The sequence below is a fragment of the Ranitomeya imitator genome, chromosome 5, assembly GCF_032444005.1.
Source record: "Ranitomeya imitator isolate aRanImi1 chromosome 5, aRanImi1.pri, whole genome shotgun sequence".
NCBI classification, from domain to species: domain Eukaryota; kingdom Metazoa; phylum Chordata; class Amphibia; order Anura; family Dendrobatidae; genus Ranitomeya; species Ranitomeya imitator.
In genome coordinates this window covers 3,516,468-3,528,194 of record NC_091286.1, presented here as the reverse complement: position 1 = coordinate 3,528,194, position 11,727 = coordinate 3,516,468, and the positions used below count along the sequence as shown (strand labels likewise).

Here is an 11,727-nt window from a genome sequence, read left to right as displayed (position 1 = left end):
GGAAGGACCAAGCAGTATATGGGGTAATTATAGATATATGGGTGACTAACTGGAAATCTACACCGGACCTGATGGTCACTGCGGATTCCTTACCTAACACACAGATCAGCAATCTTCAGAGTCAGCACTGGAGATCATTACTGGCTCGAGGGGGAAATCTATATGTCTTAATGAACAGATAACCGAAGTTAAGAAGCTGAAAGACCCCAAATACATGAAGAGGCTGAAGCACATTCCACCATCATGCCAGTAGTGAGAGGAGCATCGGCGAAGGCGATACCTGTCCTGGCTACATAGAACCATAGGCATACCATAGACACTGGCAGATAATGGTCAGGAGGAAACATGGAAGCAGAAATAACCGGGACTGCAAACAAAAGGACGAGGCCGAGAGCACACAAACAAGTCAGATAGGATACAAGTCAGAGGTGGGGGGATCAGGCTTGACAAAATGCATCAGAGGAATAGGGGGACAGGCTTGACAAAATGGAACAGAGGAATGGGGTAAAAGGCTTGACAAAATGCGTCAGAGGAATGGGGGGACAGGCTTGACAAAATGCATCAGAGGAATGGGGGGACAGGCTTGACAAAATGCATCAGAGGAATGGGGGGACAGGCTTGACAAAATGCATCAGAGGAATGGGGAAAAAGGCTTGACAAGATGCATCAGAGGAATGGGGGGACAGGCTTGAAAAGACGCATCAGAGGAATGGGGGGACAGGCTTGACAAGATGCATCAGAGGAATGGGGGGACATGCTTGACAAGATGTGTCAGAGGAATGGGGGGACATGCTTGACAAGATGTGTCAGAGGATTGGGGGGGACAGGCTTGACAAAATGCATCAGAGGAATGGGGGTAAAAGGCTTGACAAGAGTCAGAGGAATGGGGGGAACAGGCTTGACATGATACAGAGGAATGGGGGGGAACAGGCTTGACAAGATACAGAGGAATGGGGGGGACAAGTTTGACAAGATGCATCAGAGGAATGGGGGACAGGCTTGACAAGATGCATCAGAGGAATGGGGGGGACAGGCTTGACAAGATGCGTCAGATGAATAGGGTGAACGTCAGATGAATGAGGGGGACGCCAGAGGAATGAGGGGGGACGCCAGAGGAATGGGGGGGTAGACAGGCTTGACGAGACGTGTAAGAGATATGGGGGGGACAGGGCAGATGAGATGCATCATAGGAATGGGGGATAGACAGGCTCGACGAGACGCGTCAAATGAATAGGGAGGGACAGGCTAGTCGAGACATTTCAGAGGAATTGAGGGGACAAGCTCGACAAGACTTGTCAAAGGAATGGGGGGACATGTCAGAGGTATGAGGGATAGGCTCGACAAAAGAATTCAGAGGAATGGGGGAAGACAGGTTGGACAAAACGTGTCAGAGTAATGGAAGGTAGACAAGATGTGTCAGAGTAATGGGAAGGTCCGACTTGACGCGTCAGAAATAGGTGGACATGTCGGAGGAATGAGGGGACAGGCTCGACGAGAAATGTCGGAAATGGGGGGACATGCTCATCAAAACGTGTCAGAGAAATGTGAGATAGGCTTGACAAGACGTGTCAAGAGTAATGGGGGTAGACAAGATGCGTCAGAAGAATGAGGGGACAGGCTCGATGAGACGGGTCAGAGAAATGGGGGGATATATGTCAGAGGAAGGGGGGGCATGCTCGACGAAAGAAGTCAGAGGAAAGCAGGGTAGACAGGCTCAACTAGATGGGTCATTGTAATGAGGGATAGACAGGCTTGACAAGACATGTAAGAGTAATGGGGAGGACAAGCTCGACAAGACATGTCAGAAGAATGGGGGGGACAGGTTAAGTGAGAGGTTTCAGAAGAATGGGGGTAAGCAGGCTCGACGAGACGCATCAGAGTAATCTGGGACAGGCTCGACGAAACAAGTCACAGGAATGGGGGGAAGGGGAAGGACAGACTCAACAAGCCGTGTCAGAGGAATGGGGGGGGGGGGGGGGGGAGGGACCGGTTCGACAAGACGTGTCAGAGGAATGGGGGGGGACAGGCTCAACAAGACGTGTCAGAGGAATGGGGGGGGGGGGACAGGCTCAACAAGACGTGTCAGAGGAATGGAGGGGGGACAGGCTCAACAAGACGTGTCAGAGGAATGGGGGGCCAGGGTAGATGAGTCATTTCAAAGGAATGAGGTGACAAGCTTAACGAGATGAATCAGAGGCATCGGGGGGGGTGGGGGGGGGTGAACAGGCTTGACGAGACGTGTGAGAGGACTCGGGGGACATTCTCGACAAGACGTGATAGAGGAATGGGGGAGGGCAGGCTCGATGGGATGCCGCATCAGAGGAATGGGGAGAACAGGCTCCACGAGACACATCAGAGTAATGGGTGGACAGGCACGAGGAGCAACGTCAAAAGAATTGGGGGGGGGACATGTTCAACGAGAAATCAAACGAATGGGGAGGGGGGACAGGCTTGATGAGACACATCAGTAGAATTGGGGGAGCAGGCTTGACAAGACACGTCCGATGAACAGGGGAAACCGGCTCAATGACATGTGGCAGAGAAATGGGGGGGCAAGCTCCACAAGGCACGTCAGATGAATCGGGAAGGGGGGCTTGACGAGACGTGCGAGTGGACTCGGGGGGACATGCTCGACAAGAACTGTCAGAATAATGCAGAAGGCAAGCTCAATGGGACACCGAATCAGAGGAATGGGGGGACAGGCTCGATGGGAAGCGCCAGAGGAATGGGGGGGGAGGGGGACAGGATCGACGAGAGACGTCAGAGGAATGGGGAGGACAGGCTCGACAAGACGGGGCAAAAGAATGAAGGGAGGATAGGCTAGATCAGAGATATCTGGGACATGCTTGACGAGACGTGTCACAGGAATGGGGGAGGAACGGGACGGGCTGGATGGGAAGCTGCATCAGAGAAATGGAGGTGAGCAGGCTTGACAAGATGTGTCAAAAGAATGTGTTTGTGTGTGTGGGGGGTGGAAGAGGTGGACAGGCTCATTGAGAAGCGCCAGAGGCATATGGAGGGGGAACAAGCCCGACGAGGACGAAACACGGCTCAGGAATTGTGTGCGTGGGGGGGGGGGGGGGGGGGGGGAAACGGGGCGGGGACAGGATCAATGAAAAATGTAAGGAGGAATAGGGGTACACACCAGAGGAACGGTGAGAACAAGCTTGACGAGACATGTCAAATGAATGGTGGGATGGGCAGAGGAATGGGGGGTGGGTTGGACAGGTTCGATGAGAAACGTCAGAGGAATGGAGGGGGAAGACTTGACGATAGAGGCATATGGGGGGGGGGGACAGGCTAAACTAGATATATCAGCGGAATGGTTGGGGGGACAGGCTTGGCAAGACAATTAAGAATTGGGGGAAGACAGGCTCGACAAGATGTGTCAGAGGAATGGAGGGGAACATGCTCGACAAGACATGTCAAAGGAACGAGGTGGGGGGGGACAGGGTAGACGAGACATTTCAGAGGAATGAGGGGACAGGCTTGACGAGATGCGTCAGTGGAACAGAGGGGGACTGGTTCGCCGAGTCAGAGGAATTGGGGGAAAGACACGTCAGAGGAATTGGGGGAAAGACAGTCTGAGGAATGGGGCGACCGGCTCGATAAGACGTATCAGAGGTATGGGGGGGCAGGCTTGACAAGACGTGTCAGAGGAACGGGGGACAGGGTAGACGAGAGGTGTCAGTGGAATGGGGGGGGGGGGGGGGCAGGCTCGATGAGATGTCGCAACAGAGGAATAAGGGAGACAGGTTAGACAAGATCTGTCAAAGGAATGGGGAAGGTGCCCAGAAAGATGCACCAAAGGCATATGGGGGTGGTGGGGGTGGGGACAAGCACAGCAGAGGAATGGGCAGGGGAAAGGCTTGACGAGCAAGGTCAGAGGAATGGGGGGAAGGGGACATGCTCGACGAGCCACGTCATAGGAAAAGGGGGGAAAGGCTCGACGACATCTGAGGAATGGGGGGGGGGGGAGGCTCGACAAAACACGCTAGAGCAATGGGGGGGCAACGGGATCAACCTGACACATCAGAGGAAGGGGGGGGACAGGCTCAACAAGACATGTTAATGGAATGGGGGGACAGGTTTCATGAGATGCGCCGGAGTAATCGGTGGGGACAGGCTTGATGGGACATGTCAGAGGATTGACAGCTATGTTAAAGGAATGGGGAGGGACTAAACGAGCAATGTCAGAGGAATGGGGGGACAGGCTCGACGAGACATCAGAAAGGGAGGACAGGTCCATGGAGACATGTTGGAGCGGACAAGCTCGATGAGATGTAAGGGGAAGACAGCCACTTCAAAGGAATGGGGGGGAGGGGTGGGGCGGTGACAGTCTGAATGAGCAATGTCAGAGAAATGGGAGGATAGGCTTGACGAAACGTGTCATAGAACAGGACAGGCTCAATAAGATGAGGAAAGAAGGGGGTGGGGGAAGGGTCAGTCAAAAAGACATTTCAGAGAGAGCAGAGTGGTCAATAAAGCTGAGACATCAGTAGACAAGCAAGAGAGGCTCGATGAAACCTCACAGGGAAGTGGGTGGAGGGGCTGTCATCCAGATATCAGAGCAAGGCAGTCAATAGGACACATCAGTGGGAAGGGGGGGAAGGTTTGACGAGACATGTCAGACAGAAGGTGCAGGAGTGATCAACAAGATATCAGAGAGGTGACACAGTTACATATCAGAAAAGGTGAGGAGAGTTAAGGGGAGGAAACATGCAGCAGCAAATGTTCAAAAGTAGGGGTAATGTCCGAAGGCAGGGAGTGGTGGGTTACAAGGCACAGGCTTCATACTGCAGGATTAGGCTGAACATGAGGAGGATCACAAGAGAGGTTAGGGGTCTCCAAAACTACACATTACTATAAATACACATCACCACCATCATTAAGACATTCACCCAATGGACACTCAACCACAGGCCACCGCAAGACTAAAATTACATGTTCTCATTTTAAAAGGGGTATTTTCATCTTGTACATATCCACAAAAAATGCCAGAGTAGTTATGTAGATGAGGGTCCCACCAATGAAGTTTGCATCCATATTGAGAACAGGGTACCATCACGCTCCACCGTCAATGGAGAAGTGAATGGGAATGTCCACATCTCCATTCACCGGAGAGTATCAGGGTCCCGTCCATGGACCATTGGATCTTGTTCTACATCGTTCACAGTATATGGATAAAACCATTACTGGCATCAGCTGAAGCATTGCCACCCACCAGATAGGCATGAATTATAGTGAATACTGTCTATGGCTCTCTACACAACCCATGTCCTGTCATAAACAAGTTTGTTTCAAGCATGTAATGCTTGTTCACACTCACCTGTGGCAAGTAATAATAATAATAATAATAATAATTTTTATTTATATAGCGCCAACATATTCCGCAGCGCTTTGTAACAGTGGACAACATGAAAATGACTACTTAAAACAAGATAAAATAGGGAAAAGTTGCCTCAGTCTCTGCACTGTGTGTGCCACACTAAGCATGGAAAAAGAAGAGAAGAGAACCATATGAGGAACAATATAAACAATCTCGAGGTTACAAGTCCATCTCCAGAGCTCTTGATGTTCACGGTGGGCAAGATAAGAAGTTTACAACTCATGGCACTGTACCTAATCTCCCTGGACAGCACAAAAAATTGATGAAAGGTTGCAATGCAGTATAGTCTGGATAGTGGATAAGCAGCCACAATAAAGTTCAAAAGAAATCCAAGCTGACCTGCAGGCTCAGGGCATCAGTGTCAGAGCAAACTGTCGACATTTGAATGAAACGCTATGGCAGGAGACCCTTGAGGACCCCACTGCTGACACAGAAACATAAAAAAACTTGACTGCAGTTTGCCAAAATGTTTGCTAGTAACTAAAATCCTTCTGGGAAAGCGTTTTGTGCACAGAGGAGACAAAACAGAGCTTTTTGATAAAACAATCAAATGTTTACAGAAAACGGAATGACGCATAGCTACAAAGGAAAGAACCCAGTACCTACAGTCAAATATGGTGGAGAGTCACAGATGCTTTGGGGTTGCTTTGCTGCCTATGGAGAAGAAACCTGCATCCATGGTGAATATCCATAATTCACACTCATTTTGCTGCTGCAGGATAAAATAAGAGAAATGATCTATTCCATATGGAATACAACACGAATATTTACCATGCTACTTATTGAGACGATTTTCCTCTGTGGTGCAGACAAAAATCCACATGGATTTCAGAAACCCATTGACTTACATCAGAGGTGGACGATTTCAAAACTGAACTCCTAAAAAATCCGAGCATCCTAGTAGAATGGATTAACAAGTCTTATTCTATGCTACCATTGTAGCATTGAGCTACCCTCTACGAGCAGCCACTATCCTACCTCTTTGCAGTCCACAAGCAGCCATCCTACGACGCCTTCACTGTCTACAAGGTTTTGCCATCCTATAACGCCTTCCCCATCCACAAGCAGTCGCCATCTTATGCCACCTTCCCCGTCTACAAGCAGCCGCCATCTTATGCCACCTTCCCAGTCTACAAGCAGCCGCCATCTTATGCCACCTTCCCAGTCTACAAGCAGCCTACATCCTACAACGCCTTCCCCGTCCACAACCAGTCACCATCCTACGCCTTCCACGTCCACAAGCAGCCGCCATCTTATGCCACCTTCCCAGTCTACAAGCAGCCGCCATCTTATGCCACCTTCCCAGTCTACAAGCAGCCTACATCCTACAACGCCTTCCCCGTCCACAACCAGTCACCATCCTACGCCTTCCACGTCCACAAGCAGCCGCCATCCTACGACGCCTTCATTACCCACAAGCAGTCGCCATCCTATGCCTTCCCCGTCCACAAGCAGCCGCCATTCTATGACGCCTTCCCCGTCCACAAGCATCCACCATCCTATGGCGCCTTCCTTGTCCACAACCAGTCACCATCCTACGCGTTCCCCGTCCACAAGCAGTCACCATCTTATGCCACCTTCCCCGTCTACAAGCAGCCGCCATCCTACGACGCCTTCCCCATCCACAAGCAGTCGCCATCCTATGACGCTTTCCCGGTCCACAAGTAGCCGCCATCCTACAACGCCTTCACTGTCTACAAGCAGCCACCATCCTACGACGCCTTCATCGTTCACAAGCAGCCGCCATCCTATGACGCCTTCCCCATCCACAAGCAGTCGCCATCCTATGACGCTCTCCCCGTCCACAAGCAGCCGCCATCCTATGACGCCTTCCCCATCCACAAGCAGTCGCCATCCTATGACGCTCTCCCCGTCCACAAGCAGCCGCCATCCTATGATGCCTTCCATGTCCACAAGGAGTCGCCTTCCACGTCTGCAATCGCCATCCTATGCCTTCCACAAGCAGCCGCCATCCTACGACGCCTTCACTGTCCACAAGCAGCCGCCATCCTACGACGCCTTCACTGCCCACAAGCAGCCGCCATCCTACGACGCCTTCACTGTCCACAAGCAGCCACCATCCTACGACGCCTTCATTGTCCACAAGCAGCCGCCATCCTACAAAGCCTTCACTGTCTACAAGCAGCCGCCATCCTACAAAGCCTTCACTGTCCACAAGCAGCCGCCATCCTACGACGCCTTCACTGTCCACAAGCAGCCGCCATCCTACGACGCCTTCACTGCCCACAAGCAGCCGCCATCCTACGACGCCTTCACTGTCCACAAGCAGCCACCATCCTACGACGCCTTCATTGTCCACAAGCAGCCGCCATCCTACAAAGCCTTCACTGTCTACAAGCAGCCGCCATCCTACGACGCCTTCACTGTCCACAAGCAGCCGCCATCCTACGACGCCTTCACTGTCCACAAGCAGCCGCCATCCTACAACGCCTTCACCCTCCACAAGCAGTCGCCATCCTACGACGCCTTCACTGTCCACAAGCAGCCGCCATGCTACAACGCCTTCACTGTCCACAAGCAGTCGCCATCCTACGACGCCCTCACCATCCACAAGCAGCCGCCATCCTACAACGCCTTCACCCTCCACAAGCAGCTGCCATCCTACGACGCCTTCACTGTCCACAAGCAGCTGCCATCCTACAACGCCTTCACCGTCCACAAGCAGTCGCCATCCTAAGACGCCTTCACCATCCACAAGCAGCCGCCATCCTACAACGCCTTCACCCTCCACAAGCAGCCGCCATCCTACAATGCCTTCACCCTCCACAAGCAGCTGCCATCCTACAACGCCTTCACCGTCCACAAGCAGTCGCCATCCTACGACGCCTTCACCCTCCACAAGCAACTTCCTTCCTATGATTATGGAACCACATGCTTTTACATAAATATTTCAGCTTGTTTTTCAATGGAGCTGTACAGATTATGGTTGACATTAAAAAGGTGGAAAAAGTTCTGAAAGGATTTTTCTTAAGCAGGATTTATTTTACAAAATCCTGACATTTTAACAGGGGGTTGTAGACTTTACATATCCACTGTACCGCCATCCTAGGACTACATGAACTCTACAGAGCCCCCCATATGTGAAGGCCCACCTTTAAACGTTCTATGCTCCGTGTGATGACACCAACCCCCCACAACCGTCACCCCTTCCCTATACAGTCTATCCCCTCTTGTGAGGAGACCAAGCTATAGAAGGCATTATTGACATCCTTTACATGACCAGATGTAGTTTCTGGATCTGCCATGGTCCAGTTGGTTATAGCACCCTACAAAGATAAAGGGATTGTTCACTGAACAGAAGTTATTATGCATCTGCAGGATAGGCAATCACTTATATAATTGTGGGGGCCTGACCTTTGTCATTTGGTGGTGGTCCCAGAGCAGGGACTTTATCCCCATTAATATAGAGAATCTTCAGAGGAAGCCTATGCGAAACGCGTGTTGGGTACAGGAGGAGGCATTCTGATACATCCATTATGGGTAACCATTTCATACCCTTATTTGTTCTCTTTTCTTGACCCTTTAGGTTTCTGCCATTCTACGGTCGGAGTTTTTTCACCATTTCTGTAGGTCTTTGCCTCTAGGTCTCCATCAGTAATATACTGCTTGCTTTGCATGGGCTCATGTATTCTTGACGCATGCTCCCTACTGGTATTCGTCATCATACCATCTGCTTGTAGTGTCTCCATGCACATTGTTGCCCATATCTTGGTGTCCTTCTGCCCTTTTTGGGATCTTCACTGTACGCTTGTTGTTGCTTTATCATATGTACTCACTACTTCTCATGGGAGTTTGTGTTTTATATATATGCTTGTAACCGAGCTGTGGACCGCCATGGTGGGAGTCTTTGGGGATAATGGGGACATACAGTCGTAGAGGGCCTTATTCAGACCCCTAGCCCCGTGCGGAGGTACAAACGAGTCCTTGCAGAAGTGACTGATGAGTGGGAACTTCCCTCCTGGATACGACAGACTGGTGAGGCTGTTCCATTACTTTTCTCTCCATCTTCTGTCACTAGTAAAATACAATACAGGAGTAATTCTCCACCAGTTCGGTATTTTCCCTTATTTGGACCCTGTAAGGCTGACTGACCATTGTTGGACGTTGTGTGTTGGTCCTTTGTGGCCACCACTGTGGTGGGGACTTGTTTGCATACATGTCCAGCTGCTCTGGATTTGAATTTTTTTGGTTCCTCGTGGAAATATTGTGGTACTTAGAATATATGTTTGTTACACTGAGTAATTCACCTTTAGATTGTAATATTTAACATTTCTATATGTGGTCACTTTGTGCTGAGGTGTTGGATTTATTGAGAGCGCGGACTGGGATTTACCAGAGACTCTGCTTACGGGATGTTTCCGCTCCCGCGCTTTGCTTGTTATGACCATTCTCAACAAAACCGTCATTTTCTCTTTTCTGAACTGGTTGCTACCGCTAATCTGCCAGTTGATCAAGCGGATACGTCAAGCAGGCAACATCATCGTTCTTCCAACTAAGGATGACTAATAATTTATCTACCTGGATTGTGAAGAATCGCGACTTTTATCCTATCAACTCTAGACCTCCGTGCCTTAATAGATTTTATGTGTTGGCCGATTAACAATTGTTATTCTGTGCACGACGGGAAACAAAAAACAATGTAAAAGCACAAAAGCTTAACAAGGCAGAAAGAGAAGTGGTGTAGGACCTTAAAACGGTTCTCCACTACTAGGACAGCCCCTTCTTAAACTAAATGCTCGGCTCCGACATAATAATAAAGCCTATCCTCCCCTCCCATACGGTGTCAGCACTCATTGTGACGCGGTTGTGGTGACACGTGGTGCCCGGCGCACAATCAGCACTGGCGTCATTGTCTCCACCTTCATACGAACTGAACATGAAGAGGCAGTCAGAGATCAGCTGCAGCCCGACCTTCCTCTTAATGTTCAGTGTGTCCGAAGGTGGCGACAGCGATGCCACCACTGATTGTGCACCAGGCAACAAGCGTTGCAACACCAAATCACAGCCCCGAGAGCGACGCCGGCACGGGAGTATAAGGTTTATTATTTTATTTAGTTGAAGAAGGCGTTGTCCTAGTAGTAGACAACCCCTTTCCAAACTTAGACGTATAGTTATATCTAAGGTGGGCTCTCTCTGCTTGCTGCAGGCTCCGACACTGAGCCTGCAACTTTTTCCGGCACATGGCAGCTGATTTCATCACCTGACATGTGACCTTAACAACTCTGGGTGGAATTGTGATCCACCAGCGGCTGTTAACATGTTAAAAGCCACAGTCAACCTCTGACAGTGGTATTTAACATGCTCGCACTGGAAGCGCGTCACTAATGACACTCATCAGTGTCAAGGTGGTGAAGGGGTAAAAAGATATGAAAGCTGTAGTTATCAGCCATGCGGATGAGGGCGGCATGGTTTGAATCCTGGACAGAGAAATTTGTCAACATCAAAAGAATGAAAGGCCACTGGCCACGCTGAAGTCTGACCCTACATGACACGAGTAACCTCGCGGGTGACGAGAGGCTTTAGGCACGGTAAATAACAGCCTGGGGGCACTTCCAGGACATTAAGATGGGAATCGCTGATGTCAGCTCACTATATACCACTACATCCATGATTTGGCTTCATAATATATAGAATGGGTTTTGTACACAAACACTGACCTGGTCTCCGAGATTTTATTAAGATTGCAGTCAGGTTTTCATTCACACAATTTTCTTTTGACTCAGAATTGTATCTTCAGATATTCTGTGCATGGATGAGCCAAATTCTCCCCATCCATCACCAGCATCTACAAGACCTGGTAAATATTTGCACAGCATGGACAACTCCATGTTGCGTGACATTGTCTGGTATGGTTGATACATCGATGACTTGCTCCATATCTAGACGGCGACCACACCATGGACAACTCCACGTTGTGTGAAATTGTCTGGTATGGTCGATACATCGATGACTTGCTCAATATCTGGAAGGCGACCACACCATGGACAACTCCATGTTGTGTGACATTGTCTGGTATGGTCGATACATCGATGACTTGCTCAATATCTGGAAGGCGACCACACCATGGACAACTCCATGCTGTGTGACATTGTCTGGTATGGTCGATACATCGATGACTTGCTCAATATCTGGAAGGCGACCACACCAGACATTAATCCTTATTTCAGTTCTAATGGCCGTAATTTCTCATTCACATTTGCCCAGCGTCCCTCGAGATCACCTTTCTGGATTTATTCCCAGTCTATCACAACTACGTCCTTCCGTGAAGCACAGCGGATAATGGCACTACTCTTCATGCTACTTCCTCTCATACAAAT

General features: G+C 50.0%; 1 protein-coding gene across 6 annotated transcripts in view; it reads right to left on the bottom strand.

Moving 5' to 3' along the window:
* The window catches only part of KLC4 (kinesin light chain 4), a 142,288-nt gene that overhangs the window by 33,272 nt on the left and 97,289 nt on the right, over positions 1 to 11,727 (bottom strand). The window contains exon 13 of one of the 6 annotated variants that reach the window (XM_069768210.1): positions 94 to 166. The exons of the other annotated variants lie outside the window; for them this stretch is intronic. Coding sequence (XP_069624311.1) covers positions 122 to 166 — 45 coding nt within the window. The 3' untranslated portion in view covers positions 94 to 121. The remainder of the gene's footprint in view (positions 1 to 93; positions 167 to 11,727) is intronic. 6 annotated transcript variants of the gene reach the window in all.